This window comes from Arabidopsis lyrata (genome assembly GCF_000004255.2).
Source record: "Arabidopsis lyrata subsp. lyrata unplaced genomic scaffold ARALYscaffold_4, whole genome shotgun sequence".
In the NCBI taxonomy this organism is placed as follows: domain Eukaryota; kingdom Viridiplantae; phylum Streptophyta; class Magnoliopsida; order Brassicales; family Brassicaceae; genus Arabidopsis; species Arabidopsis lyrata.
This window is the reverse complement of record NW_003302552.1, coordinates 1340034-1365963: the sequence shown is the minus strand read 5'-3', so window position 1 is coordinate 1365963 and position 25930 is coordinate 1340034. Positions and strand designations below refer to the sequence as shown.

The window sequence follows — 25930 nt, the reverse complement described above, 5'->3', positions numbered from 1 at the left end:
AAAACTTTGTCACTTATCAAAACGTCAAAGGCTTCGTCGAAGAAATCAAAGTGTTCTCGAGTCATTTGAAACGCCACCCTTCTTGGTTTATGATTCATCTCCTCTGTCTATCTCTCGCGTGACAGTTCAAGTTTTTCATCGCTAAATTTTGAACAATTGTTAAAAAAATTGATTTCCTTTGGTTCTCTACGGTTTTCAATTCCAATTTTATTTACTTTCTATCGAAACCGATGGCATCCCTCCAACCTGACATCGCTGTTGTCCGGTTGATATCTTGATTCTACCGATGTGAATCAGAGAGAGAGAAGAGACAGATGTTACGAAGAAGCAATTTTTACATCGCTGGGAAGGACTAACCTAGCTAGGGCCTACGACCGTCACTATGCATTCTCACTCTACGACGACCAAATCATAAATCACATCAACGAGATGCTTCATTATCAAGTCGGAAATTCATGTAACTGGTTCAAATTAACCACGAATCATTCTCGGTATGTCTTCTTTACATGATTATGAAAACTGATTCTTCTCTGTTGAACAATTTCAACGTCTTCAGTGGTGGCTTACATTACCTTAGAATCCATTGATATATGGTGAGTTTCTATCGACCAATCATACCTAATATGATTTAACTTATTTGGGTTTTTGTTGCTAGGTAATCGGTGATAGGATTTTTGTTTGAAAGAATTGTTAGTTCATATATTCATGCGAAACGGAGATCAGTTGTAGGTCTTGCATATAATCATTTCAACGCAAAAGAGTGAGAAATTTCCTATTTTACATACATCTATATAAACTCATCATCTAATCTTGGAAACTTAGGATTCCAAAGAAGAGGATTTATGTTGCAGAGACTCACCATTATGTGAAATTTATGGCTGAATAGACGATTATAGGAAGGAAACTCTAGAGGAACAAGTAAAAGACCAGAAAAGTGGCAAAAAGAAAAGAGAAAATGAGGGAACTAGAAAATATAGAAAATGAGGTCACGTCCTACTATGATAGAAGCAAAGAAGAATTGATGTTGGTGTCAAATATGCTAACGTGAATTGTGAGTGCCATGGGTTCCTTCACACGATTAGTTTCATAAAGCTATGTATACGTTGACTAAGAAGATGACGATGAATATGAGAAAACACTATTTGCAGAAATCGAGAGGGTGTTCCATTTAACAGCGTGTTTGAATGAGTTTATGATGCATGTAATTCTTCTTTACCCAATCATAAAAGGTTCCCTTATTACCAGAAAAAAGAAGATTCCAAGAAAAAGGATTATTGGTCTTCAGTTCCTCCAGCGACTTGGACAAAGTCAGTGTTACTTCTCATGATTTACATAATTTCTTAGAGATATATCTACATACGTTAAGGTCAAGATGTTTTCTTAATACCATCGTCTTTTGGCTATATATTCTAAATGTAGATTATGTGATTATCGAGAGGTGAATTATCTACAAGCTGACACCATCCAAATTCCAGGCTTCTCACCAAATTAAACTGTTACAATCTTCCATCTCATTGAGAACAATATTGCCCTAGATACCAAATCAGGTGAAGAAAACTCGAAGATCCAGCTATCTAACTTCTTCACTTAAGGTACATGTCTAACTTCTTCTCTTCCCCTGTCTTCTACCTTTTAATATATGGTTCATGGTTGCAGCTTCGACTTTAAATCTTATGCTATAGTTACCAATCATAATTAAACGGGCATACCCTTTAACAACAAAAAATATATATATTAAACGGACATATAACTTCACCACGAATAAAATGAATGTAGACGGAGAAAGTTACAATATATACACACTTAAAAAGTTAACAGATACCATATATATAAGGTTTTGGTAAAAATGTTAAATACAACATCACATGTTTTTATCATAAAATAAGAAATGTTTTCAAACAAAAACTATGTTAACTAACTTCAAAATATATCAATTAACAAAATTACCCGGTCTTAGCCCGAATTATCTCCTAATTTGTTGATTCTCAAATCACACAAGTACAAATACGAGTTCGGGATCTCAAGGGAAGAAAGAAGAATCTCCTAATAATGACGAGCCGACGACTCCAAAAGTAGACGAGCTGAAATGCTAAGTCAAAAGACCGAGCCGCAAAGTTCTCTGACGGTTGTACGAAACTTTCTGTCAAAACTGTTATCCCCTTTTCCAATCATTCTACTTTCCTATTTATAGGGTACAGGGGTAGGGTACCCTGTACCATGCAAAATATCTATTTTGCCTCTATGGTCGGTGCCCTGATTTTTACTAGGCTTGGGCCTCTACTGGATCGAACTTTTCATTGGGCCGGGCTTTTAAAGTCGGTTCATGGGCCCGCTTTGTCGATCTGAAGGCCTGGAGTGGGATTTTGGGCCCGGGCCCAGAATCCTCCATCAACATAATTTATTTAAAGGTAAGAGTTACCAACAAGAGAGACGTGGAAAAATTGACTTATGAGTAATAAAAAGGAAAAAAGATACTCAGCTACACGAAGTATGACGGAATACATGGCTACACATGCCAAGTTTAAAAATGTACAACCAACTTCACTAACTAAATGTATTGCATGCCCACATATACCAACTATATGACGACATGTGCTTAACATCACGAACATTTATTCCGGTACACTAATCAACGAAATCCGGCGTTGACCATTGTTGACCGGTATTGACCGGCATTGACCAACAAAAATATTCAAAAAAATTTTTAGTAATTAGTTAATTTTTTTAGTATTGACCGGTAGTGATTTTAATAATTAGTTAATTTTTTTAACTTCAAAACTAAACTAAAAGTGAAATGAAATAAATTTTATTATTTTTTTTTATAAAAATTGAGTATATGACTCTTTAATCTAAAGTTTGCATGTTTAAAAAATATTAAGTTTTTTTTGCTAAAATCAAAATCATAATACATAGTTAAAAACATAGAAAATTTTACATACTCTTTAGTCTAACTTTAATATATTATTAATTTATATAATTAAAATTATTAAAAAAAAATTTCGTAATAACGGATAAATAACAAAAAAGTTGTAATTTGTTTTTTTTTTTAATATATAGCAAATAAAAAATCTAACGATATTGATTTTAGCAAAAACATTTATAAAATAATAAGTTAATGTTTTTATTGACAATGTAAAAATAAGGAATTCGCTTAATTATTTTTATTTCACTTTTATTTTAGTTTTGAAATTGAAAAAACTAACTAATTATAATAATCAATTTATTAAATATATATACAAAATTTATTTAAGTTGAATATACTATATAGAATGTGTTTTCCTCTTTAATTATACAATACAATAAAAGATTTAATAGAATAATTTTTTGTTTTTGTTTTTAATATTAAAATATAAAAAAAATTGAATATTTTTGTTGGTCAATACCGGTCAACGATGGTCAACGCCGGATTTCGATGATTAGTATACCAGAATAAGATGTTTGTGATGTTGACCACATGTCGTCATATAGTTGGTATATGTGGGCATGCAATATATTTAGTTCGTGTAGTTGGTTGTACATTTTTAAACTTGGCATGTGTAGCCATGTATTCGGTTATACTTCGTGTAGCTGAGTATCTTTTTTCCATTATAAACTAAAAAATAAAAACTAAAATTTAATTTAGCCATGCAATTAGAAAATACAAATTTAGATGTTTTACCATAAATGCATTAAAATATCAATAGTTTCTTCCAGTTTATAGATCAAAATTAAAAACATTTCAGTTACCAATAAATATAAATATGCATCCAGCAATATCAAAGAGTTGAAAGTTTTTGCAGCTATAAAAGGAAAAATATCTTTTTCCAAATATCTTACCTAATTTTGCCTTATAAATTTCAATTTGACTTCTTCTGCAACACTCTATATATTACAAACCAAACCAAATAAAAAAGAGAGAAAAAAGGATTATTGAAGAAGAAGAGAATATGTCAAAGATTAACATAGTTATCTTTGCAGCACTTTTACTTAGCTTCATGGTTATTGCTTCAGTGGCTCGTCCCGACTTGACTCTACAGAGCAAATCAACGGTAAAATAATCATTCTCTTAGCAAAACCAAATTGTTGAATGTTTACTTCAAGAGACCATTTAAATGCATTATATTCTATAAAACTATATGTTTGGTTAATAAAATTTCGTTTAATTAATTGTATGAAGGAAATGGAGAAGAACTGTGAAACGGAGGAGTGTTTGATGAAAACGACATCAGATGCTCACCTCGATTACATCTATACCCAAAATCCTCCTCCGATACCACATGCATCTAAAGTTATTCCCTAATTATATTTAATTTTTTTATTTTAATCAATACGCACTTTTAAGTAATTATTGTTGTCAACAACATACATTATGTCAGTATAAGTTCGAATGGTGACACACTAACAACACTAACACGAATCATTAAGTTACACGTTAATTATGATCTACTTATTCTTTTAGTTTTGCGTTTACGTCTAAACAATTTTGAAAATATTGCATAAAACTCTTACTAGTTTAACAAATCTAAGTTTTATAGTAGTAGAAGAAAATAAAGTAGAATTTAACAAATTTGTTTTGTTTTGTTTGTAGGAGATGGAGACAAAGTGTGAAACAGAGGAATGTTTAATGAAAACGTCGTCGGATGCACACCTCGATTACATCTACACCCAAAGATCTCCTCCAAAACGGCATGCACTTTAAAGTTAAATCCCAAATTATATTCAATCATCATTCCATATATAATGTTGTGATATCCTTCTTAAATGTCTTATTTCCCAAAAAAAGACATTAAATCAATGAAATAAATATGATTACATGACTAGATGGTGTTTTTGACCAGAACATGTAGCTTATCCTTTTGTGCTACTGATAATTATTTTGCTGATAAAAAAAAAAAAGACTAGATGTTTGGGAAGTGAATATCAAAAAAACTTATCTGAAAAAAATCATCTCACTTTAAATTTCAAAAAATAACTCTAGTTCATGAGATTATATGGTATTTTAATGGTAATTTACCTCAATAACTGAAATGAATCTGATGGATAGCAAGAACAAATTGGTATCCCAAAAGGAATAGAATTTAAGGGTGTGATAGAATTCATGAGCAAAGAGAGTTGTGAAATGCTTTCTTATTTCTTAATTGTAACAAATTTACAATATATTAATATATATATATATATATATATAACCAAGTAAACCGAAAATCTAATCTATGTAACTTAATCGAGATTAAACCGGATCAATATACACACACTCTCTAATAGGGTGAAATTGGAAAAAAAAAACTATAACATTGCAATAAAACAAGATAGGAAAACCCAAAAGCTATATAGATTAAGCATAATTACGATGGGAGTTGCGTTTCTCAGCTAGAAAAATTTCAAGCTTTGTTAATGGCAATGCTGAGTGTTTTAAAGGTGATTACAAAAGATTGGTGGATCTTTTTTTTTTTTTTTTTTTTGATCAAAAGATTGGTGGATCTAGTCAACATATATATAACCAAAGTAACAAATTTACAATATATTAACATATATATAACCAAGTAAACCGAAAATCTAATCTATGTAACTTAATCGAGATTAAACCGGATCAATATACACACACTCTCTAATAGGGTGAAATTGGAAATAAAAACTATAACATTGCAATAAAACAAGATAGGAAAACCCAAAAGCTATATAGATTAAGCATAATTACGATGGGAGTTGCGTTTTTCAGCTAGAAAAATTTCAAGCTTTGTTAATGGCAATGCTGAGTGTTTTAAAGGTGATTACAAAAGATTGGTGGTTCTTTTTTTTTTTTTTCTTTTTTTTTTTTGATCAAAAGATTGGTGGATCTAGTCAACAACAAATTGATGGATTTTGGAATTTATAATTGGATTCGAAAAGCACCTCACTACAAAGTTCTTTTTGTTATTATTGATACCGCCCCAAAAAAGAAGAAGATAATATTATTGCACATAGGATCTACCGAGTCTACACCTATTTGCATCCGTAACATTTGCAAACTACTTTGTTCCTATCAGGTTCACATTTGCCTGTGCGATAAACACCAGCAAGCGCGCAGTCTTGTGCGCATAGACTCTGACTACAAGGATGATACGCGATTCGACCTTCTTTACATGGTGGCTTCTTTGCTGTTACTCTTGATATTCCTACTACATTGTGTAAGAAAAGTTTAAATCTCTTTGAATACACACTATTCAGAAAATCAAACACACAAATAATATATCACAATTTAACGAGATTCATATCATAATGTGTACCTGTCAAAATCAAGAAAATCACCATATAAGTGATGACATTTACACCTTTAGCCATTTGCACTTTTAACTTGTTCTTTTTTCCTTCTTTTTGATGGAATGCTTTACATTTTTAAAGAATCATCTAACTGTTTTATATATAGATTTTGTTTCCTAAAAATAAAATAAACAATGAAAAGAAAATGTAGTCCATAAAAAATGCCTATAAGTTAGTTAGAGATGAAGAAAAAGTATAAATTTGATGGACCACATATTTTTTTCCCCATTCTTTCCTATCTTTAATTAGTTTTAATTTTTCTAAATTTATTATATTAAATATCTATATATATATATATTTATATTTTTGGAAGATTTTTGGAAATAAATCCTAGAGTTGGCACTTATTTACAATGGAATGTCATTGTCTTAAATTCTTAAGATTTGCAAAACAAAATTGAAGAAATTAGTAAAACTAATTATATCAATTTAAAATTCTGAGTTGTTTTAAATTGCTCTATTAGTACTACTTTGCAAAACTCTTGTAAATATTTTTTTTGTTGATAATCAATTTAACATTTCAACAAAAATAAAAACGATTTATATCCTTAATTCTCACTTAAATCTTATCTTTTTTTCACTACATTATAATTTCCTAAAATCTCTCTACCTAATTTAAACATAAATATATGATTCTTCTTTCACTTTGATTTGATCTTATATTTAATATATTTTGAATTTATATAAAATACATATAATTAACAAAATATTAGATTTTTTCTGTATATGATGTGACTCAAATTTTTAAAAACGGACATATATTACTCAATCAATGAAAGAAAAAAATATTTACGTACAATGTCCCACATTGCTTAAAAGATAGAGCAATGGTTCAGAGTAATACTATAAAAAAGACCAAAATGCTTTACAATACGAATATGCAGGAAGGTTGATTTATCAGGCGTCCAAAATTAAAAGTGTTATCCGCTTTACTCCCGTTCTTTGTTTTAAAGAATTGAAACTGTTAAAACTTTTTAAAGTATTACAAATATTTTAACTTTATTAAAAGTTAAATATTAGAATTATTTTAAACTTTTAAAAAGTTAAACTTATTAAAAAATTTAAATATTTATAATATTAAAACTTTTATGAAGTTTCAAATATTATAAATAATTAAACTTTATGAGATTTATGAGAAGTTTAATTATTATAAATATTTAAACTTTATAAAACATTTAAAGTATTTATAATATTTAAATTCTATAAGAAGTTTATAATATTAATAACATTTGAACTCTATAACAATATTATATATATATATATATATATATATATATATATATATTATGAGAACCATTTATAGCAAACTTTTAAATGGACTCGAATTATATGTCTTTTAAATAAAAATATGATTAAAAGAAAAATAAAAAATATTGTTTAATTTCACGGGACGGGTTATATGGTGGATCGGGTTTGGATCGATATTAATATCCAAACGGTAAAACTATCAAGCCACTCACGGATCTGATCTACATCTATCTTCTTCACTAAACCAGTTGCTCCAAAATCCACACCATCAACAATACCTCTTCTCTGCCACGACAATTAATCAGACATTCAAACTAATATATCAAGAAAGTGAAAAACTCACATTTGTTGCAAAGAAGGTACCAGTGTCGACTCTAACACCTGTTTCATGCAGACAACTACTATCACCATGTCCGTGTATATTGTAAATGGAAGGTCCGGGAGATAGTTTGGCCTCAATCATCAAAGATATTGCTCCCATAAACAAACATAAAAACTAGAGAAATATCCTAAAATAAACTAAAACATATTTTGTAGATAATTATAACACACATTACATAAATTTCTAAAAATAGCACTAGTGAGTTGTGAATTTGTGTATTCTTGATGAGTTAGTTGATTGCTCCTTGTGGTTCGAGGCTAAGTGCTAGATCAATAGGATCATTAGTGCGCTTAGGATATTAATTGATTAAAACGCAAAGATCAGTTAACCAGGAAGTTCTAGGTCTTTGGCATGTAGTCTCCCTAGACCCAAGATAAGCCTTAAGTAGTACCTCATTTATTGGTTACTATCTCCATCCCAAGCATGTCGAACATAGTAGATAATTGTATACAAACATTTCATGTTACATATTTTTTATATTGTATACTTAAAGGCCATGACCCTCGATCACAAAGGTTGGCCATTAATCCACCTTTGAAACATAATAAAAGTCTCGTTTGGTTTATACTCTGCTGTGTGCCCACTTCCCTATAATGAAACCACTCAAAACAATTAAAAAATTTAATATTTTTGATTTAATGAAATTACTAATAGAAATGTTAAATTGAAACAAGAAGACTTGCTTTGACAGTAGCAAATGTCATCTTATTGGAATAAGTTCTTGTGTATCTGTCAAGAAAAAGAAAAGGCATGAATGACTTTTATGGGAGTTTTATAAGCTTGTGATACGATGAAAAAATGAATGAACAAGAGAAACCTAAAACACAATATAAATATACCCAGCGATTTGATCTTTAATCATCCAAGGTCTCCATTCATGAATGATGGAGTAATTTAGAGATTTTATCCAGGCTTGAGTTGCGAGGTAAGGAACCGTCAAATCATGATCACCACTGTTCACCATAAACCGCGCAAAAATTATAATCTCTTAAAATTTGTAGGTAGGAATGCTCACTATGGATTAAGGTATTGGTTTCAATTTGATTTTTCGATATTCGAGAGAAACTCAAGCAAATAAAATTTACTTGTACTTTGGTTTGCTTCATTTCATGATGATGTAATCTAGTTATTTTATTTATGGATTGTTCTTCTAGTTCTCTATCATTGGTTGTTCTTAATTCTTTCGTTGAATTAGGCCAATTTAACTAATGTCTATAATTGAATTCATCAAGCCACCATAAGTGGTGACGAATTGTTGGATCTATCATTCGATAGGTAAACCTTCTTTAACCTACCAAAAGTTGATATTATCGTGTTTTGTGAGTTTATTAAATTAACTTCTTAAAGCTTGGTAGAATATCTTAAAATAAACAATAGTTGAGTTCTTTAGAAAACATCTTTCGTAGTTAATAATAACTTGCGAGAGCATGATAACTAAACCTAAGTAATTCAAATTCAATAATGAATCTTAATGCTTTCATGATTAATTACTTATTTTTATTTGAGCTCCCTGATGATTTCTCTAGATTCAATATTCTTGTATATAATTTATTTAGTATTTATTTTATTTTAATTATTTTATTTCTGAAAATCTTACACAAGTTCCTATAACTCTTATTTTGTTCTAGCTAAATCTAAATCTATATAGTGTATTGTGTGTTTCTTTCGTCTCAGTAGATTTGATCCCTAAATATTATTTCGTTTGTACTTTGCACTTGCGGTCTTTATTAAGGGTTAAAACATGTCTTGGACAAGCGACTTACGTTTGCACAAGAAAGTCCTACTTGTCTAGTTATAAATAGGTGCTTTAAGGTTACAGAGTGAGTGTGAGAAAATTGAGGTTTACACTGAGAAAAGAGAAAACTTGTAATAGCATAAATTGATTCTGGTTTTCTCTAGACATAGGAACTGATAGAGTAAGCTTTAAGTGCTAATGAATGTCATTAAAGTGGTAACTTATAGTTTCTATTGTAATATCGGTTTTGAAACCAGTAGATTTCGAGTCACATTCTCGGCCCAAACGTAGCTATTCTTTGGGAGTGAACAGGGTAAACAAACTCACTTCTCTCTGGTTTGTTTTCTATTCACCTAGGTAAAGTCGATGTCTTTGGTTATTGGATACTTAACAAAAAAATTTAGTTAATTTGGTATATACGTAATATGGATGTGCCTACAATTTTAATAAATTCTTTTCTTTTTTTTGAATTTTAATAAATTCTTGTTTTTTTTTTTTGAATTTTAATAAATTCTTGTTTATTCAGTTCACTAAACCAGTTTTGGTTTCATATTTTCGGTTTCAAAAGTGAAATAATAACAATTTCGGTTTGATTCAATTTGGTTTGGCTCGATGTCTTTGATTATGAATATTTTGATCAGGTAGTTCTTAAAAAAATAGATTTAGGTATCAAACTCTTACCTGTAGATGAGAGATCGGTAGCCACTAATACTGTTATTCATATGGTATGGTATGCTGTTATTGATGTCTTTGTTGTATGGGATAAGTCTTAGATGAGTACATCGCTCCCATTCTCCAATACTCCACTGTAATCATAAATCGTCCATATTTTAGATTTTAAGGTTTCTTTTCTTTATTATCATCATACATTATCAATAATTTTGATTTAAAAATTTTAATCGTATACCTTATTAACATGAAGAGCATTGCGAACGGTCTCGTCGTTGATCCAGTAGCTAAGGAGATAATATGGATATAACTGCAAAAGCAACCTTAAAAATATGTTTCTTGGAATTGGAAGTAATATAAAAATGACAATTTTTTTTGTTGTCTTAGACAAATAAGCATATGTTCATACGTCACTTTCATATGGATTTATCCATTTTTTATTAAATTCTTACTTAAAAAAAAAAAGACTTTTGGTAACAAATTTTGCTTGGCTTGATCAAAAATTTCATCATACTATACTAGTCGTGTAAACTTTTCTATATTTTGTTGTTGACAAATATAATTTGGAAGAATTGCTACTAATGTTCATTTTCCAATGAGCTTTGAATCATGTTGCGGGACTTTTTTCTCTAGCTAGTTCTCGGGTCAACGGATCATGAGATCCGACTAATTCCGAGGCTAGAAGGAGCCGTACTTCGTATATATTAATTTATAAAGATATATGTATCTTATGGGGAGTGGTGTTCAACATCTTCATTTCCGTTACTCCGTTTCAAATGGATAATTTTTTTTTTAGTATGTGATTTTCTCTCTAATTTTTCGGTTAACCAATATTTTTTATCACATCAGATCATTTCCAACCCTTTTACAAGGGTCACTAGATGGAGAAAGATATATTACTTACAAAGCAGTTAGGAGATGTCGTGTCGCAATCTGGTGATAATATATTGAATTCATTTAGTTTGTCGGTACACTGTAAGTTTAAGAAAAAACAAATCTGAATTAGATGATCACTATCTCATAAATTACTGAACATCGACCATATTTCAAAGTGTGTACCTTATGGTATTCTTCAACAAGTTTCAAACATTTTGTGTTACGTGAATCCACATTAAAATAATTTCCATTGCAGGCTCTCCTAATTGACTAACACAAGAATAAAAAAATGTATTATACATTAATTGTTATATCATTTAGAGTTTTGAAATATGTCATGGATAACAAGAGATGACAGAATATAAAATAATCATTTTTTTTTACTAATTAAGCATGCCATATATTTCATACCTCGTATAGTTCATCGGAAATTAGTGCCATTCCATGAGAAAATGGAACTTGATAGTTTTGGTCTTCAATAGATGTTATCGGGTTCCCGAGTATATAGCCCTGTTTTTTTTATAAATATATATATAATTATCAACTGAGCAAAAATAATATTATGTACTTTTGTCGCCACATAACTATCAATTTTTAGTGTACAAAAAGCATCCTAATAATATTTGATCCATACTTTTTAAAGATCAATATTCTTTGGAAACTACCACGAGCATTTAAATACCAACTACCTGTAGATTTATAGGAGGTGTGCAACATATATAATTTCCTGCATCATATATATAGTGTCTATGTTATTTTAAAGTGAGAGTATCAGCTAAACGATATTCAAAGAAAAAGTATATGAGGATACCTTTAGAGATTTCTTGAACGAGGGCTGGAACAATCATACCGGAATAAGAATCTCCGCAAGCATAAAAAGGGTTGGAAGAAAACTGTGGATGCTTGCTTAGCCACTGAAAAAAAAAACCCCTTAAGGTTGGTGTTTAAATAATTTGGGAAGTAAATATATAAGAACTCAAGTTATGCCAAGCTTGACTAATTTTGAAAAGTAGATTAAACAAAATGTTGGTAGTTTTAGTTTCATCGATGGTTAAACTAAATGTTGGCATATCTACTAATTGCTATGGTTAAACTTGCTTCAGTTATTTTCTCTGTTTTAGTTTAAGTGTCGTTTTATCACTTAAAGTTTGTTTCACAAAAAGCAATGTTTTAGATTTTTAATATAGATTTTTAATTAAAAATTAGGTTTGTATAATATTACTTTAATGTATTGACTAACGATTTTTTTTTGATAAATATATTAATAAAAGGTAGTAAAACGGATAATTTTACTTTTTTTTATTAAGTTTTGTTAAAAATCTTAAACCATATTTAGTATACACAATTTTTTTTTATTTTTTTTATTTTAAGTATACAAAAATTACAAAAATTACAACATACAAAATGCTTTGAGATGACAAATTAAGTTATGTCGTTTACCTTTTGGAGAAACTCATGGATATTCTTAACTTCGCCTGTGTCAGTAGGCGTATCAATAAGTGGGGTTCTTGAATAGGAGAAGCCAGCTCCAATAGGCTGATCCAAGAATATTATGTTCGCCGTCTGAATAAATAATCAAAAAATTTGATAGATCATTGTGTTTTTATATTAACATATGAACATACTTTCTTCTACCTTTGTCCACGAATATGTAGTAGAGACCAAAGAAGGGACACTTCCATTGTAAACCTCGGACTTCAAAGCCAAAGGTCCTAAGAAATAAAGAAAACGACCACATGTCCTAAAATATTTTTAACCCACTTTAAGCAATCCTTTGAAAATAATTCTTAGAGCAAAAAAAAAAAAAAAAAAGTAGATTTACCATTCTCGAAAAGAAGGCCAGTGATAGAAGAACATCCAGGTCCTCCACTTAACCAGAGAAGAAGAGGGTCTTCTTTTGGATTGTTCTCAGACTTGATAAAGTAGTAGAACGATTGCACTTCCTCTTTCTCACCAATACCAATGTACCTTTATTCAAAAGAATGAGTAATTACTAACTCCAAAATCAAAACACATTGTTGCAAAAGAGAGAATTAACAAACCCGGTTTCGAGTTCAAAAGGAAGAGGGCCTTCAAAGCCGGGAAGGAACTTGACGATAGAGCCAGAATCAACATGATGGTTCAAGATAAACAGAAGCAGAAGCAGCAATTTTAGTTTTAATTTCATTCTCTCTTAGTTTCTAAAGATTGAGTCCTCTTAGAAAACAAGGATCATTATAATAATTACCAATCATAGAGGTTTTGTGAAATGCGAGGTCACTACTCAATGACTTTATATAAAATATACATATATTACCGATAATAGAGGTTTGATGGCGTTTTGTTGAATACATGTAGGGGTAGGACCATATACAGTATAAATTTATAAAGGTTTAATACGACAAATTTATATCTCGATAAATCAATACTTCTTCCGTTTTTTTATAAATATTGTTTTAAGAGAATGCACATAGATTAATAAATCATTTAATTTTTGTTTATTTCTAAACTAAAACATCATTTATTATCTAATCAAACAATAAAAAAAATAATCTACATAATAGAAATCGTCAAAACCAATAAAAATGTAATTAATTTTGCATTGAAAATTGAAAACATCATCTATTTAAGAACAAAATTCAAGCTTAAAACATCACTTATAAAAGAACAGAGAAAATATATTTCAACAGTATTAATTTATAAAGGGTTTTTTTTATTGTATTTCCAATTCTATTTTTCGATCAATATCATTTATTTTACTCACTTACTCTTTATGTATATATCGTGTCCATATAAAATTAAAATCTACTATTTATATTGAGAGGGTGGGGAACAAGGGCGGACCCACTTGTATTAATGGTGGTCAGCTCACCAGCCCAATTTTTTAAAATTTCTTAAGTATATATATATATAGGTTTTGCATATAAGTATCCGCTCAATTTGATTTAATGACATAATCTTAATAATTTGACCCCCCAAATTTTGTTACGTAGGAAGCCCAATAGCCCATAATAAAAGAAGGTTTTTTTTTTTTTTTGACCAAAAATTAGAATTAAGAAACAAAGTTGGCCCATATCTTTAACCTAGTTATTATACTTTGCCAACAATTTGAGTTGAATTAAAGAGAACGTGACTTTTCATTTACTTTAAATTAGAATTTAGAAACAAATGAGACTGTGATGAAAAAAATTTCAGGATATGAAGGATCGTAGGATGTTTTTGTAGACGTTTTTTATTTTTTGGATGAACCTTTTGTTGGATGTTTTTTTTGTTTGGGACGAACTTTTTGTTGGATTTTTGTAGTATTAATGATAATTTTTTTAATTATGTTTTGACCTGGGTAAAATAAAATCTTGGCTCCCTGGTGGGGAAGTGTTTTTGGTCCAATAATTAACGGCTCATCTATGCAACTTTTTCTATTGGAGTTCGATTCTACTAGCTCCCGTTACCATGCGTAGTAGAAATTGATTATAGATCGGACATTGTCGATTTAAAGATGTAAAAAATGAATATTGATAAGGTAAATAGTAAGTACATCTCTTTTGCGACCTTCAATTATGTTATGTCTTTATCTTACTTTTTTTCATTTAACTTCCATCGTTTCGTATAATAACTTATTGCGTAGTTTTTCAGTTTTTGTCAACCGTGTAAAAAAAAAGAAAAAATAATTTTCATTCAAATATTGAATTTATTAATCAAAAAATATATTTACAAATGGGTAATTCTAAAATATAAACGAAAACCGAAAAAAACATATTACAATGTTAGAGCATCCGAATAGCATAGAAGAGATAAAATTTAAGTTTATTAACATGGAGATACAAGTATTTATACATATGTTGAACGAAGATTATAGATGTAGATCAATACACATAAACAAATACGTTTGTTTATAGAATAAGTAACAAATAGGAAAAACAATTGTTACAGAACTGAAACTTACTTTACGATCTCTTCTCTTCCTAGTAAGAACAACGTATAGATTGATAGAGGCTTGCAATTAACAAGCTCCTAAGACAGAATTTAGCCCCTACTGTGGTGTACGTAGCTTTTTGTAGGCTTCTATCTTTAGGATACAACTATCGATCTCTGTTTTAACACCATACAAAGACCCTAGCAAACTCTACTTTGAGATTCTCTGAAATTGATTTGGAGAAGAAGAAGATGATAATCAATCCCAATCTTTCTCTCCTTTGTTTCTCTTGTATTGTTCTTCTCTCTTGTCTCCATGTCCCCCTATCTCTACATCGTTACGTCTCTTATATATTAATGAAGCGATGTTTGATCCAAGAGATGATTCTCTTATCTCAACCGGTGTATCGGTATAAACGTAATCTAGAGACGTGATGAAATTTGTACAAGTAAAAGGGTATTTACATAAATACAAACGTTTATGTAAATAAACATGTTTATATAAAATAAACACCAACAACATATTATGTGGGATTGTTGTGATAAGGTGAAGTCTTTAGATAATTTCGAAGTATAAAAAAAAAAGACAACCCACGAGATCACAAAAAGTGGAAGAAATAATTGTCATAAAGAACATTTCCCCATCTAAAAATGTCTATTCTTCATCATCAAGAGTCACTTGTGAATTATTTCATGGAGATCCTGACCCTACATTCATCCATGGTTATCTTAGACGTCCAAAGGTACTGATCAACAAACTCATGTCTACATCCCCCTTGCAACCAAAGGCTCTAATCAAATCCCCAAGATTAAGCGTCATTATGACCCATGATCACGTCTCTCTTGAAAATCCGGATGAATTCAAGACTATTTTTTTCCCAAACTTAGAAACATTGAGTATCACTTTATTAGAAATTTTATTAAGAAGGTACAACTCTTTTAACTGGTTTTACACAAGACCTAAACTACTTTAGCTTGTCACCTGAAATTTCTAAGACACACAAGAAAAGATCACAAGAACACACTCGCTAATCTCTCTTGTATCCGAATCAAAATAAACCTTACTCTCTTACAAAATGAAAAAGCTTTCACTCTCAAAACGGCTAACCCTAGCAAAATCCTTAGCACCTCTTTTATATCCATAAGGTCTTCGGATCTTCTAGGTTTAGTCTTCACGATCTTGGATTTTTCCAAATCTTCACAAGAATATCTTCTTTCCAAACATAATTCATTATGTTGTGTTCTCCACGTCATCCCTTCATTTGGCGCTATAGTCCACTTCAGCACTAATTGCTTAGTCATCAATTATGCATTTTGAAACAGCTTCTAGCTTGTTCCAGCAACAGGTGCACCTTTCAGAAATCTTGGCAAATGGTGCACTTACAATCTCCCCCTTTTTTATCCAATTTTTCAATTCAAGCTTTCTTGCAATTATCCTTTCAAGATTCACAAACACAAATCATATCATGCAAAACAATACACAGCGGAATGAACAATCTTTGATTCTTAACACAAATCGCATTCAAAAGTGGTTTTATGATTCACCAAATCCTAGATCCCAACAACAAAAATCGATCCAAGACTCCCTCTAAATCCTAGATCCCAACAACAAAAATCGATCCCTGAAATCTGCTTCACTGAAACACCCCTATGTGATGGGCTTGGAGACTGATTAGGTGAAATAGATATTTAGTGATGGATTAGGTGAATCAACGTGTTAAATGAGCGGCCGCTTCTCTCCATTCTCTCTCCTTGAAGACAAAAAATAGATCTAATCGTTTTTGACCTGGTCTGATCTTCATCGTTGGTGCTGCGTCTTCTTGATTGAGTTTCAGGAGTGAGCAGAGGCACTGCTCCGTCAGCAGCGGTGTGGATCTCGCCGCCGATGTAGTCGAAACTCTGGTTCGACGGAGGAGGTGTTTTGAAGCCGTGGTTCCCGGTTGAGGACATCGTGGAGTGCTTCGAAAATCCTCAAGGCTCAACCGTCTTTCTTGTGGCAGCGGTTATGGCGGAAGTTGGTGGCAAGAAGGTGGGTTATGCTGTTTGATGCGGTGGTTAACGGCGGATTCTCTGGATCTGCTTGGCTGACGCGGAGTTCGATTCCAGAGGCTTGGATGAACCACCACCGTTTGGATCTGTCACGTTTGGTGTCCATCGATCCGGTCGCAGTGGTCATGCTCGGTCTAATCAGAGAGATCTGTAGTGGGAAGGAAGGGGTTAGATTCCAGTGGATAGGGTTGCTCGGTCGGGATCCGACTTCGGAAGAACCGCCTGTCGCCGGTGGCTAGCTTTCCAGAAGATTTCAGGTGGATCTGGTGCGTCGGCGGAAAAATTTCTCTGTCGGAAACCGGACTCTTCCGGTAGGGTTTTTCGATCCACCGAATCTGCCGGGAAACTGGCGATCTTGAGTCCGCCGGATTTAAGGCTCCGGCCACCTTGCAGGTGTCCATCAGCAGGGTCAGATCTTTCTTTTCCGTTCCGGCAAGCTTCTCCGTTTTGGGCTTTTTTGAAACTGAAACTTTGCTTGTAAGATATAAGTCCAGCTCATTTGGGAGAATTTTAATAAATAAATTATAATATTTTTTTAAAAAATGAGTAAATGACGATGTCATTTTGGATAAAGTAACTTTCTTTTGTTTTGTTCTTGTTTGTAGATGTTTATTGTATTAAAAAAATTGAAAATACAAATTAATAATTAAAAATCTACAAAAGTCGAGGCTATAAGTTTCTGAAGCTGCATACGTGGAATTTTAATCGACCAATCACGGTTAACCATCTCACGATTACTACATCTGATTGGTCTCGGCCAATTGCCTTGTTATTCGATCTTGTATATATTTTGGCAAGTCACGGCTCTTCGATAAAGATATTTTTCTTACTTTCCTTAAGATTCCACAACTTATCTGTTAGAATCATACATCAACAATACAAACTAGATACTTTACAACTTTTAACTTGAAGATTTTCCTATTTTTCTTTAAGCTTATTCTTATTTTCTCTTTATAAATAGAAAACTAATTAAGGTTGACATCTTTATATCATAAACCTTGTGCACAATAATGCTTTTCGGCAATTGTTCCGGTTCATGAAACTCCTTACAAAAAGTAACTTTTACAAATGCATTTTGTCCTCCACTATATGTTCACGTTTACTTGGCTTCTTGGATTTCAGAGGTTGTGAGATTTTCTCATCGTTTACTTTGCGTCTTCTCTTCATGTTGTATATTTTTGTTATTTTGTTTTCAATGATCAAACCGTAGACGTATTGATTCAAAACTCAGTAGAATCTTAGAGATTCGGATAAATCTTTCTGCGTCAATTACATTTTAGTTTGCTCTGTGTTTGGATCTTCTTCTTATCGACACGCTCAAGAACCATACTGAAATGTTCGAACAACAGATATCCCACTCCTGTCTGGCAACAACTTCTTCATGTAATACTTTGATCTCCTCGAAAGATTGATTCTTTCCCGTCTTGCCTCTGGTATCATCTCGATTGGACATTCCTGAAACCCACGTCTCACAAACCAGTCTGCGGTTCTCGTTGTCAGAAGAAAAAGCATCTCGAGTCCAAAAGCTGACGCTTTCTTCTCAATGTAATCTGCAACATTTCACAGTCAAGAAACCGGGGTTTCTCTTAACTGTAGATTCGAAAACACAATGCTCAAAAGTTTTGTGATCATACCGAGCAATTTATCTCCCTGGCCTTGTCCACGGCAATCTGATGCAACTGCGATAGCTGCAACTTCTCCACATTTGTCTTCAAAGAAAGGGAACAAAGCCGCACAAGCGATAATCTGTCCTTCTCGTTCCACAACCACAAACGAATCCAAAGCTCGCAGTAGCTGAACACCAAAAACCAATTATCCTTTGATGCTAACACCAAAACAATAACAAGTAGAATCTAAGCTAAGGCTACGGCTAAAAGGCGAACCTCCTCATCAGTTCTACGAACTAAAGCCCCAGATTCTTCTAAGGGTGTGATTATTTGTCTTATTCCAGCAAGATCTTCCACTTTCGCCTCCCGGGTTCCTTCATATACATCACTGTGACAAGAAGGGTCCATAGTTTTGTAAGAAAGATCAAAACTTTGAATGGTTCGGAACTGAAAACAGTTGTGTATACCTTGCCACCATAGTCCCCATTCCATCTCTTTTGAAAAGCTCCAACAATAGCACTCCACTTATAGTACCATCCAATAAGTGAACTCTATTGACACCACCCTTCAACAAATCAATGAATCAGAACTGGATGTAAACAAATAGGTATGAGGGTTAGCTCAAGGACTCACTCTGCAAACGAACGCTGCTGCAGCCAGTTCAGAGAGATATCCATTCAAACGGCTAATTCTCTCCTCACCGCCAATAGCAAAACCTTGCTCCCCAGACCACAACCCATTTCCGTTGTCAAATCCAACACCATTCTGAAAGGTCAGAGTGTGTTTTTCCCAAATCGGTCTCCCAATATGATTGTTGGGAGTCGTCACCATCCCATTGTAACCAAGAGGTTCAGGAAAACTACTTATGCCTCCATCCCCAACAGCCTTCACGTAATTGGCAGCTATCTCGCTTTGCTGTGCCCGTTTTCTGACTAACGTATCTGCTTCCTGAAGAGTCAAGAACCGAACAAGATGTCCATTCTCATCAAGAATTGGACCATCCATTATGCAAATAAGCTTATCTGCTCCTATAGCTAAAGCACATGCTGTAGCAACCTCATAGGTACTGCAGTGTAGAAGTAATGTCCCAATATCAGGGTGACAAAAACTAACGTCTGCAAGATTTAGGAAGTAAGTTATTACTAAGAAAGAGAGCATACTTGCAATTTAAGACTTCGCCGGAGCTGGAATGGCCCAAGTTCCTCAATAAAACTACAGAACCACTATCAAGCCTCTCACGGATCCGATCTACATCTATCTTCTTCACTAAACCAGTTGCTCCAAAATCAACACCATCAACAACACCTCTTCTCTGCCACGACAATTAATCAGATCGAACATGACAAGAATCGACATTCAAACTAACATATCAAGAAAGTGAAAAACTCACCTTTGCTGCAAAGAAGTTACCAGTGTCGACCCTAACACCTGTTTCATGCAAACGACTACTATCACCATGTCGGCGTATATTATAAATGGAAGGTCCGGGAGATAGTTTGGCCTCAATCATTACAGATATTGCTCCCGCAGCTTCCTTGGCAGCCTGCAGAGATGCTGAGTCTGTGACTCTGTAACGACCCACATATGTAGGCTCGCGTCCTGCAACTCACACACCTTAGGCTCCATCTGAACAAGCTCAAAGATTCATATTTATCACAATAAGGTTGCAAACATCACTAACTGATGACAAACCATTACTTGGTACGGGCAATAAATTTGGCTAAATAGATCCATAGGAAGATAACCTATAAGTGACTGAGAGATTCAAAACAGTCAAATACCGAGACAAGCCAATAAGAAGATAAGTGGCAAGTTTAATATTCTGACCTCTCTCAGCTAGAAGCTGGTCGATTTGCACTTGAGTTCCAGGAACTAGAACAAACTTAATTCCCAGATGATGAAGAAATGCTATGTCCTGCACACATGTCAAAAAGATTTCACTTTGAATTCCTGTGTACAAAAAGTACAAGAATTGAAATCTAAAGCACAGTGATCATAAACTAGCTTCCTCTTGAACACTAGCTACATAGCTTCAGATGAATCAATAAGATCAATGAGCAATCAATAAGACGAATCTCACTAGAGAAACACAAATTCCATGTTCAATTATAAAGCAAGACAAACAATCAAACACCTTGCGTGCATAAACCAAATCATTGAGAGATAAAGAAAAAGTAAGTGCCTTTAAAACGAGATCACAATAAGGGCCATCTAAGACATCGCCGGAGATAGTAACGACGAAGGTACAGCTACGATGAGCCCACAGATAAGGCCAAGCTTCACGAAACCACCGCACAAATTGCTTATCGCCGACCAAATTCTCACCAGTTTCCGCGTAATCAAACATATTGCATTTCGCCGGCGTCATTGGCGGAGAAGATATAGAAGACGGAGACTTTATCAATTGACGGTTAGGGTTTAGCTTCTTACTCGGCGCGAAGAAAGAAAAATCGTTTCTTGTTTGAGGACATCGAAAAGGAAGGTAAGAGGTAGAAGACGATACCACCATAGCTCCTCGCTCCGTCATTTCAAAATTCGTGGAAGGAATTCAGAGCATAATTGGGTAACAATGGCGGATGATCGGTGGAGGAAGAAGAAAAGTATTCCTCAAGGAAGGAGCTTAATGTGGACGCGTGTGTTTAATTTCGGTTTATGTTGGTTATTGAATCGAATTAAGAAATGGTTAAATCGTCGGTTTGATTATGTACTCCTGTACCGGTATTTTTGCACTTGTCTCTGTCAGTGATAGTGAGTTCAGGACCAGACAAGAAAGGCAATAAATATCTCTAACGTCACGGCCCACTGTGAAATGCATTGCAAACGTGTTATTGTTTATATTTTTTTTGTCAAATTCAACAATATTCCTACTTTGTTTTTTTTTCGCCCAATATTCCTACTTTAAATACAATAATTCAAGTAATAATACGAATATACGATGCCCAAAAAAAAGTAATGATTAAAAAACACTAGCATATATAACTATAATGAAATTCGATTGGTGAGACAAAATGATACAAATTTTTTAGCGGATAGAAAAAACAGTAAACTATATCAGAATAATTTAAAACGCTACAAAATAACGGTGTAAGAAACTGAGAACAACGCGTTTTGTTAACTAAACATTTATATATTGGATTATATTATTTAGTAATAAAAATAAAAACTCTAGCGTTTCTTAGTCTCCGCATCTTTTGCCAAATCATTTCAGAAATTTTCATGATAGAGTATTATTTATCTGTATTATTACTAGGGAAATTATTAAAAATATCCTTTTTGGTGTACCTCTTTTAAAAAATGTTCCTTTTAGATGTCTATTTTAAAAAATGCTTCTTTTTAAATCTGAAATTTTTATAAAGTTTTATTAGGTTTATAAGGTACTTATGGATTGTAACTACTACTTGAAGATTCGATCCAAGTATTTATAAAGTTTTATAAGATGTTTTTAAAGGTTTTACAAGTTATTTTAAAGGATTTTTAAGGTTTTTCAAAGGTTTTACAAGATATTTTAAAGATTTTTAAAGGTATTTAAAATGCATTTATAAGGTATTTATAAAGTATTTATAAGATTTTAGATACATAGAAATGTAGTTTGTGTATGTTTTAATAATGTTACATACATATTTGGGTAAATCTTATATTTTTAAGAGCATTTTTTATAATGTTTTTAAAAAAGGGTATTTTTGAAAAGTGGCATTGAAAAAATGGCATTTTTGCAAAGGGAAAAGGGCCTCTTTCCACTCCTACTATTTGGACGGTTCCGTTTCCTACTCATACAACGAGTTGGTGCTTATTTCAACAGTTTTCATAACAAATTTCAAATTAACTACCCATACTCTTTGTTTATAGTTGAATTCAACATTGACTCAAACGGACGTTAGTCAACCGTTAAAATAGTAGAGTTGGATGACACGGTGGCAATTCAAAAGAGGGAAAAGGTCCTATTTCCACCCTTACTATTTGAACGGTTCTTTTTCCTACCCACACAACGAATTGGTGCCTATTTCAACAGTATTTGGAACAAATTTCAAATTAAGCAGAATATCGAGCTATGGGAATGCTCACTGCTGAGCTCTTGTGGATCAAAGGTTTGTTGACTGATCTTGGAGTTGTGATGACACGTCCAATGAGCGTGTTTTGTGATAGTCAAGTTGCGATCCATATTAGTGCTAATCCGGTATTCCATGAGAGGACTAAACATGTTGAGGTTGATTGTCATATTGTGCGGGATGAGATTGTTAAGGGTACTATTTCAACGCAACATGTTTCGACTCATGCACAGATATCAGGCCTATGATTAGAATCGGATCAGGCCTTTGATTATGGGCTTTATTAGGTTTAATATTTATGTAATTAGGGTTAGTGTTCCCTAACTAGTATATATATGTATGTAGCCCGTCTTATATCAATAACACAGATTTTCCAGCATTGTTTTGTGTAATTATGACAACTTTATATTCAGGATTTTATTTAGATTTCGGTGATAAAAGATAAATCTAGCAGCACTAACAGTAAACACATTCTACTAGAATGAAACACCAATAAAAATATCAACACCATCAAGTCTTTAGATATTCATCTCTTAATCCTTTATCAAAAAAAAAAAATGTCTTATATATAATTCGCAAAGATCTACTCTATATTCAGATTTAATATATAGTGACACTGAATTACAATGTATATATGATATATATTTAAAGCATAATTTAGATCTTGGTAAATTGGTAATTAGATCTCATATAACTTATATAGTTCATGGCTAATGTCAATTATTCAAGATAATTCAAAAACCTAGCAGATCAAAAACAGATCTGTATATATTTAAAGGAAATTTTCAATTTTACCATCAAAAAACAGAGCGGACCAATTATTATTTTTTGTTATTCCATATCGGACCGAGATATGAATTAATTCACTCACTGTCAACTGATATTTTAGATGAAAATCTATGTAGGCATGTAGCTTTACATTTTTGAATGAGCTACTCTTTTTTCAAAATTACTTTTATAACTATATAGGTGACTAAATTTATTTTATATCTAAATCATGGATATAAAGCCAACTACTTTTGTAGTTAATGCTAAATCTTCTTAAAATAATTTTGTCATCACAAATTTCAAATGGTTAATTTGAAATTTGTTCCAAAAACTGTTGAAATGGGCACCAATTCGTTGTGTGGGTAGGAAAAGGAACCGTTCAAATAGTAAGGGTGAAAATAGGACCTTTTCCCTCTTTTGAATTGTCACCGTGTCATCCGACTCTACTATTTTAACGGTTGACTAACGTCCGTTTGAGTCAATGTTGAATTCAACTATAAACACAGAGTATGTGTAGTTAATTTAAAATTTGTTACGAAAACTGTTGAAATAAGCATCAACTCGTTGTGTGGGTAGGAAACGGAACCGTCCGAATAGTAGGGCTGGAAATAGACCATTTTCCCTTTTTGCAAAAGCCCCTTATTACTAGGATATTATTTTAGAAATTATTTCAGTGATCCATTTCTTGCTCACGAGTCACGCGTTTTGTCTTTTTTTGGAATCTAATAATGTGAAAAGCAGTAAATAGTAATGACCTTGAGAATGCCATCGAGGGTCGAGCCGGAGTCAAGTAGCTCAGCCGACAACATAACGACAAATTTACTGTCTCTATGTAAATTCACGTACGGATGAGCCTCCCTCAGCACCGCCACTAACTCTGCTTCCTCCGCTGCAACAACCCCACCGGAGTCTCCAAAATAGGAATGGCTCTTTCTCTCTCCACTGTTGGTGTTGGTCCAGCTTCGTCGTTGCTGCCTTGTCGAAGAAGACACATGATTTTGTCTCATTTGCTTCGGACATCCCCAAGAACCGGGCGGTCTAGACCGAAAACCAGAGTTTTCCGAAACCTCGCCGCGGCTTAGCGTACCAACACACGGTGGTCGGGATCTACAACTTGCCATTTATTTTTGTACAAGATCAAAAGAAAATGATAGATGATGTCTTTAGTACAAAGAGTGGGATTCTTTTTTTTCTCTCTCTTGTTCGAAGACTCTTGTGATAAATCAATAAAACAAATAGTTGTAAAATATATAATTAGACAAAATAAATAAAAGAGAAATGAAAATGAGAAATTTATAAGATAATGTGTAATGAGATAATAGAGCGAATGAGCGATGTGAGATTCAATTTGGATGGTTATTGTGATAATGGGTGTCTATTTGAAAGCGAGGGATGATTAGATGAAAATAGAATCTCATATTTTTTTGTCTGCTATCGGATAATTATGGACTACTTTAGAAGTTACAGATAGCCGCCAACTTAGAGGACTGTTGTTTCAGTGTTATTACATCTGAATTCAAGTCTTATATGTATTAAAAGAAATATGATTTAAACTTGTGGATCGGTTATAATAAACTTGTAAATCATGAGTCTCAAACGTATCCACTCTTAAACATCTTTAACTCGTATGTTTAATTAATAGTTTTAAGTTTTAACTAGAAGACACCAATTGGTGAAGATAAATTGTCTTACAAATCGCAGAAGAATCTACTTGGGCCAGCTTCTACAATCGAGCCCAGACACATCCAAAACCCATCTAGAAACTCAAATGCCACCAATCCCGGTACAATTCAAGTTAACCGAGATCTCAGTCGGTTTTGTCCAATAACCGAAGACAAACCCTTAACCAAAGGTTAACATTACTTTGGCTGAAAGTCTAAGCCTGATTTGATTATGTGCTGATTGTGCTCTATGAATATTAGATGCTGAAGCAAAGACTAGGGAACAAATACAAAAAAAAAAACCCAAGAAGAAATTGTATCACAATTTTTGGATTAAATTATCTCAACCTTGCGATTATCACTTCCTTCAAAATTCTAAACCGAATGAGTTATGAAAGGGAAAAGTTACAATTTGTTATTTTCTCTAATATTGGTGTGTGTAGTGGAACCACTTTATACCTTTTTCTTTTGAAAGATTCTCTCTCATAGAAACAATAATGACATCTCTGTTTTGGTAAATCATTTGCCATTTTTCTATTGCATGTTATGATGGTTCAACAAAATCCCTAGACTATTTAGCCAAAATAACTTGGATTCGAAATAGTCTTTTCTCCCATGTAAGCAAGTCGATTTTTGAATGGCTTTCTAACTGAAAGTTTATTTCCGATAACTTAATAGAAATTGTGTTCGACTGAAAAAAAAAAAATCAGTAATCCGAGTTCC

At 32.6% G+C, this 25930-nt stretch overlaps 4 protein-coding genes across 9 annotated transcripts; 1 reads left to right on the top strand and 3 right to left on the bottom strand.

Moving 5' to 3' along the window:
* Positions 1-3656: 3656 nt before the first annotated feature.
* On the top strand, positions 3657-4916 carry LOC9314713. The gene is made up of 3 exons (XM_002880425.2): positions 3657-4028; positions 4157-4267; positions 4568-4916. Exons 1-3 carry the CDS (start codon positions 3927-3929, stop codon positions 4676-4678), a joined length of 324 nt encoding a protein of 107 aa, XP_002880471.2. The 5' UTR covers positions 3657-3926; the 3' UTR covers positions 4679-4916.
* Positions 4917-5814: 898 nt separating this feature from the next.
* Positions 5815-6365, bottom strand: LOC9314712 (putative defensin-like protein 191). Its single transcript, XM_002878599.2, has 2 exons — positions 6243-6365; positions 5815-6134 (listed from the first exon to the last, which is right to left on the bottom strand). The coding sequence occupies exons 1-2, from the start codon at positions 6295-6297 to the stop codon at positions 5959-5961; spliced, it is 231 nt and encodes a 76-aa protein (XP_002878645.1). The 5' UTR covers positions 6298-6365; the 3' UTR covers positions 5815-5958.
* Positions 6366-8279: 1914 nt separating this feature from the next.
* Positions 8280-13442, bottom strand: LOC9316538 (serine carboxypeptidase-like 12). Of its 5 annotated transcripts, none has more exons than XM_021028381.1 (14): positions 13228-13441; positions 13008-13153; positions 12821-12897; positions 12626-12748; positions 11997-12099; positions 11875-11912; positions 11597-11695; positions 11369-11455; positions 11214-11282; positions 10548-10619; positions 10322-10446; positions 8745-8858; positions 8577-8634; positions 8280-8507 (listed from the first exon to the last, which is right to left on the bottom strand). In XM_021028381.1, exons 1-14 carry the CDS (start codon positions 13350-13352, stop codon positions 8364-8366), a joined length of 1380 nt encoding a protein of 459 aa, XP_020884040.1. In that variant the 5' UTR covers positions 13353-13441; the 3' UTR covers positions 8280-8363. The 5 variants fall into 5 exon arrangements, with proteins under 5 accessions (XP_020884040.1, XP_020884036.1, XP_020884037.1 ...); XM_021028377.1 differs by having other exon boundaries at positions 8280-8493; positions 8589-8634; positions 11872-11912; positions 13228-13440; XM_021028378.1 differs by having other exon boundaries at positions 8280-8493; positions 8589-8634; positions 13228-13440.
* A 4845-nt stretch (positions 13443-18287) lies between these two features.
* LOC9314709 (probable amino-acid acetyltransferase NAGS1, chloroplastic) lies at positions 18288-24757 on the bottom strand. 2 transcript variants are annotated; one of them, XM_021027913.1, is made up of 9 exons: positions 24302-24757; positions 20560-20647; positions 20123-20331; positions 19893-20044; positions 19366-19798; positions 19200-19297; positions 19009-19120; positions 18760-18919; positions 18288-18675 (listed from the first exon to the last, which is right to left on the bottom strand). In XM_021027913.1, the coding sequence occupies exons 1-9, from the start codon at positions 24665-24667 to the stop codon at positions 18443-18445; spliced, it is 1851 nt and encodes a 616-aa protein (XP_020883572.1). In that variant the 5' UTR covers positions 24668-24757; the 3' UTR covers positions 18288-18442. The 2 variants fall into 2 exon arrangements, with proteins under 2 accessions (XP_020883572.1, XP_002878642.1); XM_002878596.2 differs by lacking the exon at positions 24302-24757 and adding an exon at positions 20915-21462.
* Positions 24758-25930: the final 1173 nt, after the last annotated feature.

Excerpts from the sequence above, each read along its gene's own strand:
- LOC9314713 (XM_002880425.2), top strand. The coding sequence starts at position 3,927 with ATGTCAAAGATTAACATAGTTATCTTTGCAGCACTTTTACTTAGCTTC. Across the intron at positions 4,029-4,156 it reads CTCTACAGAGCAAATCAACG|GAAATGGAGAAGAACTGTGA; the intron begins GTAAAATAATCA and ends AATTGTATGAAG. Across the intron at positions 4,268-4,567 it reads CGATACCACATGCATCTAAA|GAGATGGAGACAAAGTGTGA; the intron begins GTTATTCCCTAA and ends TTTTGTTTGTAG.
- LOC9314712 (XM_002878599.2), bottom strand. The coding sequence starts at position 6,297 with ATGGCTAAAGGTGTAAATGTCATCACTTATATGGTGATTTTCTTGATT. Across the intron at positions 6,135-6,242 it reads GATTTTCTTGATTTTGACAG|TAGGAATATCAAGAGTAACA; the intron begins GTACACATTATG and ends TACACAATGTAG.
- LOC9316538 (XM_021028381.1), bottom strand. The coding sequence starts at position 13,352 with ATGAAATTAAAACTAAAATTGCTGCTTCTGCTTCTGTTTATCTTGAAC. Across the intron at positions 12,749-12,820 it reads CTACATATTCGTGGACAAAG|ACGGCGAACATAATATTCTT; the intron begins GTAGAAGAAAGT and ends TTATTTATTCAG. Across the intron at positions 11,283-11,368 it reads TTGTTGAAGAATACCATAAG|TGTACCGACAAACTAAATGA; the intron begins GTACACACTTTG and ends TTAAACTTACAG.
- LOC9314709 (XM_021027913.1), bottom strand. The coding sequence starts at position 24,667 with ATGGCAAGTTGTAGATCCCGACCACCGTGTGTTGGTACGCTAAGCCGC. Across the intron at positions 20,332-20,559 it reads CCAGCTTCTAGCTGAGAGAG|GACGCGAGCCTACATATGTG; the intron begins GTCAGAATATTA and ends TGTGAGTTGCAG. Across the intron at positions 18,920-19,008 it reads TTCGTAGAACTGATGAGGAG|CTACTGCGAGCTTTGGATTC; the intron begins GTTCGCCTTTTA and ends TTTGGTGTTCAG.